The following is a 15,663-nucleotide window of genomic DNA, read 5'->3' as shown; positions in this document are numbered from 1 at the left end:
ATTAAAACCAACAGGAAAATGCTGCCTCCATTTTTACACCCATAAATAGCACAGATAATTTTTGGAGGTTGTTTTTGTCCATAAGCTATGAGTGGACTCTCTTCTCAAAACACACATCCTTTCAGGATAGAAACTCTCTCCTTTTCTCATTGGCTTGGACGGTGTCCCCTTTGTCAGAGCACAGCATTCGTCTCCAAATAAGAGGCTATTACATTTTTCTCAGGGATAGAGAGAATCACAGTTTCCTCCTCTCCCAGTTTGCTTTCCGCCGAGTGCCAGTGACCAGATTGCAGGAAGAAAAGGTATTTGGGAAATACAACTGAAATTTCCTGTTTAAGAGCCCATTTGACACAAAATGCAATTGGCTACCCTTTCCTAAAATTAGTTCTACTGCAACTGGTAGCCACTATTTTTTTTTAAAAAAATATAAAAATAAAATAAAAATATCATGGGACAAATCTCCTTTATCTCCTACAAAAAACCAATGCCATTGGAAATGGCTTAGACTGAAGCCTAGTTCATACACTAGGTCAACAATATCATGGACTGCAAGACTCTTGATCGCAGCAAGGAAATCTTACAAGTGGTTGCTCTGCCATAGATCATTAGATGTTAGCGTTAGGATTTCTATCCTAGCCTTCCTGGTATGCTGCTTTCCTATGTGCAGGGAAAGTTTGTTTTTAATAGGGAAACACTCCACAGTACACACACACACACACACACACACACACAGTCTGGTGTATTCCACGTAATGTTTCCCCACCTGGTATGCTGATTTGTGTGAACTAAGCCTGCATACTCGTTCCCCAGGTCTCTCTGCCACAGCAAGCTTCCTGGAACAGCAGAGCTTTGACCTTAATCTAAGCCCAAAATGCTGCCCTGGGACCACATTCATTTGACACATAGGACACATTGAAAGTGCTATGAGTGCCAGCGTTTCCTGTGAAGAGGGACCGATGGTTAAGCCACTCTAAGAATTGTACCTCTGTGAGAGGAAAAGGGGACATCTGAACAACTCTTAGCACCCAAAAGGAACTACAGCTCCCAGAATTCCTTGGGGGAGGGGTGGCTAACACCCCAGAGGACAGGATCACACTTCAAAACGACCTTGACAGATTAGAGAACTGGGCAAAAACAAACAAGATGAATTTTAACAGGGAGAAATGTAAAGTATTACACTTGGGCAAAAAAAATGAGAGGCACAAATACAAGATGGGCGACACCTGGCTTGAGAGCAGTACATGTGAAAAGGATCTAGGAGTCTTGGTTGACCACAAACTTGACATGAGCCAACAGTGTGACGCGGCAGCTAAAAAAGCCAATGCAATTCTGGGCTGCATCAATAGGAGTATAGCATCTAGATCAAGGGAAGTAATAGTGCCACTGTATTCTGCTCTGGTCAGACCACACCTGGAGTACTGTGTCCAGTTCTGGGCACCACAATTCAAGAAGGACACTGACAAACTGGAACGTGTCCAGAGGAGGGCAACCAAAATGGTCAAAGGCCTGGAAACGATGCCTTATGAGGAACGGCTAAGGGAGCTGGGCATGTTTAGCCTGGAGAAGAGGAGGTTAAGGGGTGATATGATATGATAGCCATGTTCAAATATATAAAAGGAGGGAGAAAGGTTGTTTTCTGCTGCTCCAGAGAAGCGGACACGGAGCAATGGATCCAAACTACAAGAAAGAAGATTCCACCTAAACATTAGGAAGAACTTCCTGACAGTAAGAGCTGTTCGACAGTGGAATTTGCTGCCAAGGAGTGTGGTGGAGTCTCCTACTTTGGAGGTCTTTAAGCAGAGGCTTGACAACCATATGTCAGGAGTGCTCTGATGGTGTTTCCTGCTTGGCAGGGGGTTGGACTCGATGGCCCTTGTGGTCTCTTCCAACTCTATGATTCTATGATTCTATGATTCTATGAAGCAAGCCACAAGTGTTTAAAGTGGTGTTGTAGTGCTTTAAATGCATGCTGTGCATGTGGCCTGGTGCTGTTCTATCCCACGGAAGGGCAGACTCCTGGTGTGAAGGATCTCCTATGACTTTTACTAGTGGTGCTGTAAGTTAAACCACAAAGCCTAGGGCTTGCCAATCAGAAGGTTGGCGGTTTGAATCCCCGCGATGGGGTGAGCTCCCGTTGCTTGGTCCCTGCTCCTGCCAACCTAGCAATTTGAAAGCACGTCAAAGTGCAAGTAGATAAATAGGTACCACTCTGGCGGGAAGGTAACGGTGTTTCCATGCGCTGCTCTGGTTTGCCAGAAGCGGCTTAGTCATGCTGGCCACATGAGCTGAAAGCTGTATGCTGGCTCCCTCGGCCAGTAAAGCGAGATGAGCACCGCAACCCCAGAGTCGTCTGCGACCAGACCTAATGGTCAGGGGTCCCTTTACCTTTTAAGACCCACCAACCAAAGTCTGGTGCAAGAAAGATACAAATTAGAATTAAAGAATTCTGGGCCGCAGAATTTGTTTGGAGTCCGGGAACTAAACAGGACACACAGTCCATGCAAAAATCTTCTCATGGTGACTGCTATCCAGCTTTCTTCATTTCAGCAGGATGATTTGGGATGTGGAGAGTAATTAAACCATTAGCAGAAATCTTTGCTGGATCTGCCAAAAAATTACCTAGGTATCTGCTTCCTGCCACCCCCTGCTCTACACCATGTCGTGCCCATTATTTTGTCAGGTTGTGTTACGGCGCATCGAGCTCTCCAGCCCCTGTGGTGCAGCTCAATGAAACTATTCTTGTCTGCTGCGCAGGTGCACCTATCCGTGAGCCGTTCCAGGGTCAGGCTCTATATCGACTGCAAGAAGACATCGGAGAAATTGCTTGGAACTTCGGAGAGTATTTCGACGGCTGGCTTTGTCATGCTCGGGAAACTGACCAGGACGCGAGGGCCGCGGAGCGGGTCAGCAGCGGTGAGTCCCGTTTCCTGTGAGTTGAGGTCAACATGTGCTCTTGGGTGAAAGATGTAGAAGCACGGGGTAGAAATTGCAGGAGGGAAATGCCTCAGCCCAAGAGCAGGTGATGCCCATTCGCCATGTGCCTCTTTTTTGGGATTCCACCAAGAATTATTCTGGCACCCCTGAGTTGGGGCTCTTGATTCCAGAAGGGGGACCAGTGACCCCAGTGAGATGTCCCTAAGGCTTGTGGGGTCCTTTGCGATGCTCTGGGTTGTGTTTCGGTTGCATTCTGCTGTAGTCAGTGCTGGATTTACGTATAAGCTAAATAAGCTATAGCTTAGGGCCCCACTTTCTTGGGGGCCCCCCCAAAAAAATAAAGGAAAAAACAACTGGATGTACATTTCCAAAATATAAGATAAAAAAACAAATAAAAATAAAACCTACATACAGCAACAGTATTTTGTGTTGTGTAGGCTCCAATCATGTAAGTAATGGCCCCCAATCATTTTAAGTTAGTACTTAAAAATTATTTCACTATTAATATACTTCTACTTAACTGTATTTCACTATTAATATACTTCTTCTTAACTGTACTTCACTATTAATATACTTCTTCTTGATTGTATTTCAGTTCAACAGTTACTTTGATAAAATACATATTTTGTTATGTGCAAATGGCTTTAGATACCTATTCGGTCCATAAATTACCATACAGCATATATTCAACACAAAAAACAGTTAATTTGTTGTTGAGTCAAAGGACAGCTGGACCTATAAAGGGCCCCATTACCTTCAGTAGCTTAGGGCCTCATCAAACGTAAATACGGCCCTGGCTGTAGTAGAAACGTTGTTTCCCACTAGGTTTTACTCAGAGTATACCTGCTGGAGTAAACTGACCTAAGTCAGAGTCTCCCTTCAGCACATGGATCTCTGCTTGAGCAACAGAACTTTTCCCTTTCTTCTCCCCCAATGTACACCCTGTGCCATCCCCTCCCTGAACATAGCTGTCAACTTTTCCCTTTTCTTGCGAGGAATCCTATTCGGAATAAGGGAATTTCCCTTAAAAAAAGGGAAATGTTGACAGCTATTGTCAGGGGTTCAGGAGCAGAGGCACAGGAAAGGGAGGAAACAGAGAGTGAGGGGGAGGAATCCGAAGGAAATATGAGCGATGACAGCGGCCCGAGATCTCTGAGTCTTTCCAGTGAATCGGAAGATTCACAGAAAGGGGCGCCAGTGGTCAGAGCAAGGGGGGCGCCTAGGGGGACACCCCAGGAAGAAGGGACCAGAGGGGACTCAGAGAGCAGCAGTTGGAAATCGGGACCAGCTTCCCCGCCAGAGCGCAGTAGGGGGGAGGGGTCCCAGGTATCGGGATCTGGCGGCTCGCCGCAAGCGGGAGGGCATGAGTCAGGATTGGCCACACCTCCATCGGGGAGCGAGGAAACGGTCAAGAGGAAGGTTGAAGGCTGGGCGCGTGCGCCAAGTTCAAATGCACAGGAAGGCGGCACAGTAAGCAGCCCAGATAGGGAGCCAGGTCCTAAAGCCCGCCGCAAGGAGGGAGAGGGGTCCGGGGGGTCCGCGTCAGAAGAGTCCAGGAAGGAAGAGACCACGGGGGGTAGAGGGACCCAGAGGAGGAAGGAAAGACGGAAGAGGTGGAGTAAGGCTAGAGTATTAAGTTGGTGTACAGGAGGCGGAGACTCAGACGGAGCTTCGCCGGTCTAGCTTCTAAGACGTAGAGCTGCGCGCTGCGGCTTGAAAATGGAAACTGTAACTCAATAAAGACTTTTGTACAGTACTGCCGGCTAGCGTGGTCCTCTGTGAGCTGGGACCTGGAAGCGGCTCTGACAGCTATGTCCCTGAATCTGCTCTGGAGAGTTGGGGGCACCTGTAGAACAGCTTTTGGGGATGTGTGGAGGGTGGAGAGGGGGGAAAGTTATGTTGCACAAGCAGAAATCCGTGATAATTATTATAATTAGAGCAACCACTGAAAAGGCCCTGTTACGTCCTTCACTCTCTGACAGTGACTAATAGGAGGCAGGGGCAGTAATCCAGAGAAGAGTCGCAGTTCCTCACTAAATCCATCCATTGTGGGATGCGACTGGTTTTTGGAAAAAGGCTTCTTTGATTCAAGTGAGCTCTTAGGTTTATCTTGTAAAAGAATATTATTCAAAAATAATAATAGCTATATGATGCTGATTGACAGCTGCCATGTTGGATCTGCGGTGTGGGGGAGGGAGGGGAGTCTCAATCATTTTTTTCTTTTTCTTTTGCATCTGTTAAATACATATGCTGCATACAGTGGTGCCCCGCAAGACGAATGCCTCGCAAGACGGAAAACTCGCTAGACGAAAGAGTTTTCCGTTTTGGAGGTGCTTTGCAAAACGAATCTCCTATGGGCTTGCTTCGCAAGACGAAAATGTCTTGCGAGTTCCTGCGGGTTTTTTTCCCCTTCCCCCCTTTTTCTAAGCCACTAAGCCGCTTATCAGCTGATCCGATAAGCCGCTAAAAGCCGCTAAAAGCCGCTAATAGCGCTAATAGCGCTAATCCGCTAATCCGTCAATGGGCTTGCTTCGCAAGACGAAAAACCGCTAGACGAAGAAAATCACAGAACGGATTCTTTTCGTCTTGTGAGGCACCACTGTATTACTTTTGGGCATCTTTAACGAATCTGAATCACTGAAATGTAGCTAAGGAACAGCTTTCCTCAGAACTGCTGCCCTCAGATAGCCAGAGTGCCTGCTTCATTACTAGCTATTTTAAAAAACTAGATGTAACTATTAAAATACCCCTTTGAGCTGTAGAGCTTGTTTTAAGTCCATTTGCTACTCTGTCCACTCAGTCAGTCTACTGACTCATAGTGAAATGCACAATTTTTAATTTTATTTTTTTAAAAAACCTTTGATTGGATAGATTGGATAGAGAGCTTTTATGTTACAGTATTTTTAATAGGGATGGCAAAGCTGCCCTCAGCTTGTTTCACCTTCAATATTTCTTGGCAAACGTGGTGGTGTGGTATGGAGAAAGCTCATTTATATTCCGCGAGTTCTCATAATGCTAGTGGCACGCATTCTTGGATGATGTGTGTCAGGGAACTGACATCGGAGCTAGAGGCGGAGGGAAGGCTCTCAAATGATGCTGGAGAAGGGCCCAGCAGGGAGAGAGGCAGCTCCGCAGATGGGGAAGCAAATCAGCGCAACACCAGGGATATAGAGGGGCTGATGGGGGAATCGGCGAGAGGGCTCCAGGACTCTTCACTGGACACCAGCGGGGAGAGCACGGGTCCTCCGCTACCCACGCCCACCCTGCGCAGAAGACTTTCGCGCAGAGAGAGTAGGAGGAGACTGGGTGTCAAACAACTTTTATGTAGGAAAAGATTTAAGAAACGCCCACTGACGGATTCTGCTAGCGACTGAGGCAGCCACGAAGTGAAGGGCTGCCCAGACTGAAAGGTTTAGCAAGGCAACAAGGCCTGGAGAGGCGGCAACTTATGCACGAGCAACCCATACACATTACAATGTGCATTCTTGCCTTGCCGTCTGGGAACTGTAGTCTAGTTATAGCATCCACCACAAATCACCAGCAGTGGTGGAAAGATGCTTGCAAACTCAACCACAATACACAGATCAAGCATAGCTAGGAGGAAGGGAGGTCTCAGTCAGGAGGATGGGATGGACCACAACTATGGAACAACATTTGTAAGGTGTGGCCAAGATTCAGTGGGGGTGGGGTCTCCTCCAGCTGAACTGCAACAACAATGTGACTAACTCCTGCTATTACCACCTCCAAATCTCACTTTTGAGGGTTTGGTGAAACCCCAAACCAGTTCTGGGGACACAAGGGGTGGGGGGCATGTGTGCAAGATGCATGTGTAAGGAGCCTCTTGGGCTCGCTGATCAGAAGGTTGGTGGTTCGAATCCACACAACGGGTTTGCTCTGTCCCAGCTTCTGCCAACCTAGCAGTTGAAAGAATACCAGTGCGAGTAGATAAATAGGTACCGCTGCGGCGGGAAGGTAAACGGCGTTTGTGTGCGTTCTGGTTTCCATCATAGTGTCCTGTTGCGCCAGAAGGGTTTAGTCATGCTGGTCGCATGACCCGGAAAGCTGTCTGCGGACAAACACTGGCTCCTTTGGCCTGAAAGCAAGATGAGCACTGCAACCCCATAGTCACCTTTGACTGGACTTAACCATCCAGGAGTCCTTGACCTTTACATATGTGTGCGAGAGGAGAGGGAGGGCGGATTCCATTGCGCTTCTGGAAGTTCTTCTGTATGTGCAAGGATTAAGTTGGATGCAAGCCAGAGCATTTCCCCAAAACTTTCTCTTTTCTGGTACCATTTTGTTTGCTGAAACTGTGCGGTTTCAGCACACCTCTATTCTCCACACATGGCGGGGAGTCCAACAAAGGCAGGGCTCCTGAGAGCCCCTGCACATGCAGCTGTGTACATCGAATTCCTCTACACCAGCCTTCGCTGCCCTGCTGGCCTGCAGATGTTGTCTAAAACATCTGCAGGGCCCAGGGTGGTCAATGCTAGAGAAGGTGTGGGAATCCTTTGACCCTCCAGTTGTCGCTTAATTACAATTCCCATCATTTCTGGTGATTGACCCATCCTTACTATGAGTGATTGGAGTTGTACAGTGCTACCTTGGTACTCAAACAACTTGGAACCCAAACACTGCAATCCCGGAAGTAAGTGTTCCAGTTTGCGAACTTTTTCCAGAAGCCGAACATGCTCTGTTTTGAGTGTTACGCTTCTGATTTGAGTGCCACACTTCCATTTTGAGTGTTATGCTGAGCTCTGTCTGTTTTGGCCATTTATTTTGTGGTGGTGGGGGTGGGGGTTGCTGCTCTTTCTTTTTGTTTTTGTTACTGTGTGGAACCCAGTTCAGCTACTGATTGATTGATTGATTGATTGTGTGACTGCAGTACGTTGTTTATTGCTTTCATTTTATGGATCAATGGTCTCGTTAGATAGTAAAATTCATGTTAAATCGCTATTTTAGGGGTTGTTTTTAAAAGTCTGGAACGGATTAATCTACTTTGCATAACTTTCTATGGGAAAGCGTGCCTTGGTTTTGGAACGCTTTGGTTTTGGAACAGAATACCAGAACAGATTAAGTTTGTGAACCAAGGTACCACTGTAGTTTAGCAACATCTGGAGGGCCAAAGATTCCACTACAGTCCAGCTGTAGAGCATAAACATTCCAATGAATGCACATCTGTTTGGCATGTAGGCAGCATCCTTCTTCCGTATATAAATTCTCTTCCACTGGGCTTGAATGCCTGCAAAGGGCTAATGGCTCCAGCTGTTATTGTGTGGATAGTATGACGGATGGATCTCTTCTTAGACAGGCTGGCTTATTTATTTCAGGTAGTTTCTTATCTTACCTATCACCTCCTTTGAATGGCAACAGAGTAAAACTTTCGTTTTGTCTCTGAAACCAATTACTGAGCCGCCAGGAGAAGGTGTTGAGTGAATGAGAACTCCAACATTGCTGTTCCTAAGACTGACCGGCTGAATTTTAGTAGAAAGGGTTTTCCAGCTTGGTCACTCTGAAACCACTGGCCATTTTTGCCATTGGACCAACACAGCTCACAGACATTGAGATTTATTTATTTTTAATCATCATCATTATTATTTCTTATAAAATAAGGCTTTGAAAACCGAACAACAAACAAACAAACCTCAGAGTTCTGGCTTAGGGAAAACAAAGATGCTAATGATGTTTGCTGTCTCTGTGCGAACAAGCTGGAGTTTCACAGCAGACAGAAAAATCTTGGCAGATACACATCCGTGGGTTGGAGGAAGACGAGATGTTATTCTCAGAGGTGCCTTGCTGAGGCTCGGTAGGAGGTGATTAGAGTTTTTTGCTTCTGTTTCCATATTTGGAAAGATTTGAGGCGCTATTTCAGGAAACAGAAAGTTTAGTTATCTGTAGCTCTGTCCTTCCTTAACCTTGTTCTTGGTCCGTCATAATCTCTGTTAGTATAATTATTAATAACAGAGGTGGGCCAAATGAAGCCATTAAACCTCGCTATGTAACCTCAGGGCTCTCCCCAGGGCACTGATTTGACCCTCCTTGGGTGTGTTGGTTTTGCCAGGCTGGAATGTGTCCTTGAACTCTGATAATGTGTCTTGCATAATATTATCATCATGCCCTGCCTTTGCCCCTGATGGTACTTAAGGTGGCTTACAGATAAAATTAGGAACTGCTGAAAACCCGGGGGGGGGGGAGACCAAAACTAAAACAAAACATTGATAATTGCAAATATATACATATGTAAAATCTGTTGTTGTTGTTTAGTCGTTTAGTCGTGTCCGACTCTTTGTGACCCCCTGGACCAGAGCACACCAGGCACTCCTGTCTTCCACTGCCTCCCGCAGTTCGGTCAAACTCATGTTGGTAGCTTCGAGAACACTGTCCAGCCATCTCGTCCTCTGTTGTCCCCTTCTCCTTGTGCCCTCCATCTTTCCCAACATCAGGGTCTTTTCCAGGGAGTCTTCTCTTCTCATGAGGTGGCCAAAGTATTGGAGCCTCAGCTTCAGGATCTGTCCTTCCAGTGAGCACTCAGGGCTGATTTCCTTAAGAATGGATAGATCTTCTTGCTGTGTAAAATCTGTTAAAACCATACCAATAATTACCTTGAAAACAGCACGGCCACAGTCCCTTCATTAAAAGCATTCAATTCCCAAAAGCCTGTTGTAACAAGAAAGTCTTCACCTGCTGGTGGAAGGACAGCAAGGAGGGAGCCAGTCTAGCATCTCTAGGGAGAGAGTTCCAAAGTCAGAGCCACCACCGAAAAGGCCCTCTCTTTGCTTATCCAGATGGAGGCTAGAGAGGGATGTGTAAAAGTAAGAACACGGTACAAAAGTAAAAGTGGCCTTATTTGCTTCACTCACTTTTGCTTCTTGCCCTGCCCACTGCTGTTGTATGGCCCCCAGAAGGTTGCACAGAAGGGACTGTGGCCCTCAGACTGAAAATGACCCCAAGCTTCTGCTATAAGAGAGCTTTGCTGCAACTTTCATTTTCTTCTGTTTTGTTCCTCCATTTGTTTTGCCCCACCCTACCCTCTGGCTTACTGATACTCATGAGAGATGGTGACCATGGATGGAAATGCAGTGCAAAGAGGAACCTTGATTCACCAGGAGATCATATGAGTGAGCTGGTACATGCTACGGTTTATCCATGTACACAATCACTTGTGCACATTGGTAATTCAGAAGGGAGGTATCAGGAAGGAAGAGTTGGAAATTACAGCACTCTTCAGTTCTGGATTTAATTTTAGACATAGGTAAAGGTAAAGGGACCCCTGACCATTAGGTCCAGTTGCAGACGACTCTGGGGTTGTGGAGCTCATCTCTCTTTATTGGCCGAGGGAGCCGGCGTACAGCTTCCGGGTCATGTGGCCAGCATGACTAAGCCGCTTCTGGCGAACCAGAGCAGTGCACGGAAACACTGTTTACCTTCCCGCTGGAGCGGTACCTATCTATCTACTTGCACTTTGATGTGCTTTCGAACTGCTAGGTTGGCAGGAGCAGGGACTGAGCAACGGCAGCTCACCCTGTCGTGGGGATTCGAACCGCTGACCTTCTGATCAGCAAGCCCTAGGCTCTGTGGTTTAACCCACAGTGCCACCCATGTCTCTCTCTCTCTCTACTATATATATATATATATATATATATTCTCAAATAAATGACATTCTCGATGATAAATGGCATTGGTGACACATGCCTTCATTCTGGGGTGGGGAACCTGTGCCAGGCGCACAGATCTCTATCTCCCTCTACCCCACAGGCCAACTTGGGCAGGTAGGCAACGTCCAATCAGCACCAAGCAGGATTGCATTTTCCACTCAACGAGAGACAAGCAGAGATTTCCCGCATGGCAGGGGGTTGGACTCAATGACACTCTGGATCGCTTCCAACTCTATGATTCTATGACTCTATGATTCCATCCTGCTCTACAGGGATTTTTTCGACAGCATGTTCCCCATAGGGAATGCACTGGCAAAGCAACACCAGGCAGGATTGGTGTCACTCAGGACCAACAGGCGAATGAATTTTCATAACGGTTTTTTTTAAAAAAAGTAACATAAACTGTTGTGGAAATGTGGAGAAAGGAACTTAAGGCCAGGAAAATGAAAACTGAGACGAACCAAAACTGAAACTATCCCTTGCGCTATGCAATAACTCTGCAAAACTAGGAAGGATCAGCGAATGCAGTTAAACCTTACCCTTCTTCACTGTCCTCCCCCCCAGCCCCCCCCAAAAAAATGGGAAAGGGGAGAACTATGTACGTCACCTTGAGTTCCTTGAAGGAAAGGTGCAATACAAATGCAATCATCATCATTATCTAACTCTGTTGTATCTATAGTTCCAGCTGCAGTCACTGCAGATTGTGTGCAGCAGTTTGTGGCCTGAAGAGGACAGATGTTGTGATGTTCCAGCAATGGTAAGTATGGAGGCTCCACTTCTTCCTGGCATTGGGAATTTATGACGCATCCGCATTACAACTGCACAATGGTTTTATACCAGTTTCGTTGTGATTGATGCCTCCACCAAAGAATGTTGGGGGAAGAGTAAGTTGGTAAGGCCTGGAGAGAATCATAACTGCCCCTGCAAGAAAAGGGTTTCTTTTCGCAGGTTTAGAGTTCCACTTGTGAGTCCCATTGAAGTGAAGGACACAAGGCAGGAGTTTTAATGCAGGTGAGCTGTGCAAGCTTCCGGCTAGCTCTGTGGAGGCTCCTTTTATTGGCACAATATGCAAAACCAGTCAGATACATTTTGGACTGTGACCTTTACACATCTTCCAGTCCCGAGATCGTGCAAAGTTATTTTGGCACCTGTTTCCACCGCGTCATTTTCCCCTTGCACAATGTATGACGAAGGAGACAAAGGTCACAGACACAACACGGCAGACCACTAAGAGAGCAAAGGTTAGACAGAGGGCAAGATGTTCAGACAGCTGTGGCTTTGTCCGCGGGCGGAAGTGTGCACCATACCCAACGATCATTCCTACATCCCATCTTTTTTGCTGCTCTTTCAGAGAGATGAAGAGGTCTGCCCTAGCTTCCTCCCGTCCTGCAGCTGCACTTCTGAGATTCCAGGCCTCCCAGGGCCTCCAGGGCCTCCGGTGAGTTGAGCTTTTGTTCCCAGGAAAATGGCATTGTGCATAACCACCCAGGGAACAGAACTGCACCTACGACTTCAACCCATTTCGGAAAGCAGAGATGTGTTAAGAAGGTACATGGCTATGTTCTCTTTCCTCCGTCAAAGGCCTCTGGGTACCAGCTGGTGGAAACCCCAGGAGGAAGGGCATTGTTGCACTCAAGTCCTGCTTGCAGGCTTGCAAGAGGCATCTTCTTGACCACTGTCAGAGCAGGATGCTGGACAAAATGGGCCTTTGCTCTCACCCCAAATGGCTTTTCTTATGTAGCATCCTCCTTAGGGAATGCTCTCCCCAAAGGGCCATGCCTGTGGTCTCTTAGGTGATAGGTAAAATACATTCCTGTTCACCCAGGCTTGCTAATTACAACATATTGGGTGCTTCGGTTTTTGCAACATATTTCCCCTTGCTGAATTTACGCTGGCTTTTAATGGCTTTAGCTGCTGCGTTGTCGTTTTGCCCATTTTAGTTGCTTTCGTTGCCTTGCAATTTAATTCCAAGTTTGAAGGGCTTTTATCTTAAATTGTATTTTGTTTTGTTTCTCTGTGTAAAAACCACCCAGATGGTCAGTATGTAAATGTAAGTCCTGTTTGGAATTTGTTGCCATGCAGGAAACATTCAATCTGTACCAAAGCCTTCTCTGTTCGATACTGCCTAATCCAAAACAGTAATCCGACGGATTTAAAAAGGAAGAGAAATGGGGTGGGGGTGGGGAAGCAGAGCACTGCTTAATCTGTCAATAGTTCATGAATCACCTGGGCATGCTTGCAGTTTAGTATGTTTCTAGATCCACTGGTGATGTGGTCCGGATGAATTCAGAACGACCGTGCTGCTCCCCACCAAACCTCTGTTCTCCATCGCAGCCAGAATGCCCATGCAGAAATTCTACAAGCACAAACCATTTCCCCCAGTTTATTTTGATGCAGGTGCCTGGAATACAGATTAGCCAGCCTGGCAAAGTCGGAAGCACTTGGAGAAAAAAGGATGTGGCCCCCATCACTGTACAGTGGTGCCCCGCAAGACGAATGCCTCGCAAAACGGAAAACTCGCTAGACGAAAGAGTTTTCCGTTTTGGAGGTGCTTCGCAAAACGAATTTCCTATGGGCTTGCTTCGCAAGACGACAATGTCTTGCGAGTTCCTGCTGGTTTTTTCCCCTTCCCCCCTTTTTCTAAGCCGCTAAGCCGCTTATCAGCTGATCCGATCAGCAGATAAGCCACTAAAAGCCACTAAAAGCCGCTAATAGCGCTAATCCGCTAATCCGCTAATCCGTCAATGGGCTTGCTTCGCAAGACGAAAAAACCGCTAGACGAAGAGAATCACAGAACGGATTCTTTTCGTCTTGCGAGGCACCACTGTACAGTGGTACCTCAAGTTACAGACACTTCAGGTTACAGACGCTTCAGTTTACAGACTCCGCTAACCCAGAAATAGTACCTCGGGTTAAGAACTTTGCTTCAGGATGAGAACAAAAATCGTGCGGCGGCAGCGGGAGGCCCCATTAACTAAAGTGGTGTCTCAGGTTAATAACAGTTTCAGGTTAAGAACGGACCTCCAGAATGAATTAAGTTCTTAACCCGAGGTACCACTGTAATAAGATGTTTCCCCTTGTACAGCAGTGTTCGCCTTTAACAAAGTTTTCTGCTGTTAACCTACACAGATATCTGTTCTCTATCGGTGGGCAAAGTGGGTTGGGTGACTGGCAGGTGATGCTTCACTCTTGAGCTACTGGACCGCTTGGTGGCTGCTTTTCACTTGTTTTGTTCTCCCTTAGGAACATCAGCCAGTATAGTGTAGTGGTTAAGAGCGGTAGACTTGTAATCTGGTGAACTAGGTTCGATTCCCCGCTCCTCCACATGCAGCTGCTGGGTGACCTTGGGCCAGTCACACTTCTTTGAAGTCTCTCAGCCCCACTCACCTTACAGAGTGTTTGTTGTGGGGGAGGAAGGGAAAGGAGAACGTTAGCCGCTTTGAGACTCCTTAAAGGGAGTGAAAGGTGGGATATCAAATCCAAACTCTTCATCTAGGGATAGCCCCAGATTTCAGGAGGTCTTGGGATGGTCCCCACCCCACCCCACTGGACCCCCACGTCACCCTCCTCTTTACAGTGGCACTGCCACCTCTTTTCCCTCCTGCTACCCCAATTATTCCTGCTCCCCCCCCCCACCACAACCCCATCTCTTATTGTTGCGAACAAAATCTTTGTTGCCGCCTGGTGGCAGCGCTGACATCTTCACTTCCACTTTCCGAAAAAGGGCCGAAAAGGGGTCCATCTTCTTCAGAGAATGCTTTTGCCGCCCCTGCTGTTTGCTGCGGTGGAAAGGAAAGCTTTTAGGAATTGGTTTTGTTGTTTTGTCCCTTGTTCTTCAGGGTAGTCCTGGAAGGAGAGGACCTCAGGGGGAACAAGGCGAGCCAGGCCCCAAGGTAAGAGGTGCTGCGTCTAAACCAGCTGGTGACAAGAGGGTCAGACATATTCATGGAGGGTAAAACTATTAGTGGCTACTATCCACAATGGCAATGTTCTCCCACCACTGTCAGAGGCAGTATTCTGGGGGGACTATGGTGATCATGCTTAGTGCTCACATTTTATTTGTATGCCACCTTTCCATAGTTAAAACCATGCTCAAGGTGTTTTACAACACGACAAGGTTGACATAATTACGAATACAGCAAGAGTAGTCACAAACAACAAATGAAAAGCACACAACCAAACTGGACCATTTCTACATAAATCGCTTGGACTACTGCAATGCACTCTACGTGGGGCTACCTTTGAAGGTGACCCGGAAACTACAACTAATCCAGAATGCGGCAGCTAGACTGGTGACTGGTAGCGGCCGCCGAGACCACATAAGACCGGTCTTGAAAGACCTACACTGGCTCCCAGTATGTTTCTGAGCACAATTCAAAGTGTTGGGGCTGACCTTTAAAGCCCTAAACGGCCTCAGTCCAGTATACCTGAAAGAGCGTCTCCAACCCCATCATTCTGCCCGGATGCTGAGGTCCAGCGCCGAGGGCCTTCTGGCAGTTCCCTCACTGTGAGAAGCCAAGTTACAGGGAACCAGGCAGAGGGCCTTCTCGGTAGTGGTGCCCGCCCTGTGGAACGCCCTCCCACCAGATGTCAAAGAGAAAAACAACTACCAGACTTTTAGAAGACATCTGAAGGTACCCCTGTTTAGGGAAGCTTTTAATGTTTAATAGACTATTGTATTTTAATATTCTGTTGAAAGCCACCCAGAGTGGCTGGGGAAACGCAGCCAGATGGGCGGGGTATAAATAATAAATTATTATTATTATTATTATTATTATTATTATTATCTAAAAAAAAAGATACAAATAAATTAATACTAATAGCAGCTACAACCCCTCACCACAAAACTCCCCCAAACAAGATCCTGACCTAAGAGTCTAGTGCTGCTTCTGCGTTGATATTTTGGTTGTGTGATAGAGCTATTGTTAAACTTGATGGCTGTTTTTTTACTCCCATAGGCAAGTTGCCTGAGAGATGTATTTGGTATTGGGCAACAAATAAATCGAAACAGATGAGAACATTATTATCCTTTGCATTTCACACTGCTCTGAATTTTGCGATGCAGCTCTCGGCT

At 46.8% G+C, this 15,663-nt stretch overlaps 1 protein-coding gene across 1 annotated transcript in view; it reads left to right on the top strand.

Annotated features, from left to right (window-relative positions):
• The window catches only part of COL20A1 (collagen type XX alpha 1 chain), a 141,200-nt gene that overhangs the window by 93,569 nt on the left and 31,968 nt on the right, over nt 1–15,663 (top strand). Inside the window, exons 26-29 of the mRNA XM_081195997.1 lie at nt 2,755–2,913; nt 11,269–11,346; nt 11,941–12,027; nt 14,429–14,482. Coding sequence (XP_081052123.1) covers nt 2,755–2,913; nt 11,269–11,346; nt 11,941–12,027; nt 14,429–14,482 — 378 coding nt within the window. The remainder of the gene's footprint in view (nt 1–2,754; nt 2,914–11,268; nt 11,347–11,940; nt 12,028–14,428; nt 14,483–15,663) is intronic.

This window comes from Podarcis bocagei (assembly GCF_964188305.1).
Source record: "Podarcis bocagei genome assembly, chromosome: 5".
Classification (NCBI taxonomy): domain Eukaryota; kingdom Metazoa; phylum Chordata; class Lepidosauria; order Squamata; family Lacertidae; genus Podarcis; species Podarcis bocagei.
The sequence above is the reverse complement of the archived record's forward strand: the minus strand, read 5'-3'. Positions and strand labels throughout refer to the sequence as shown.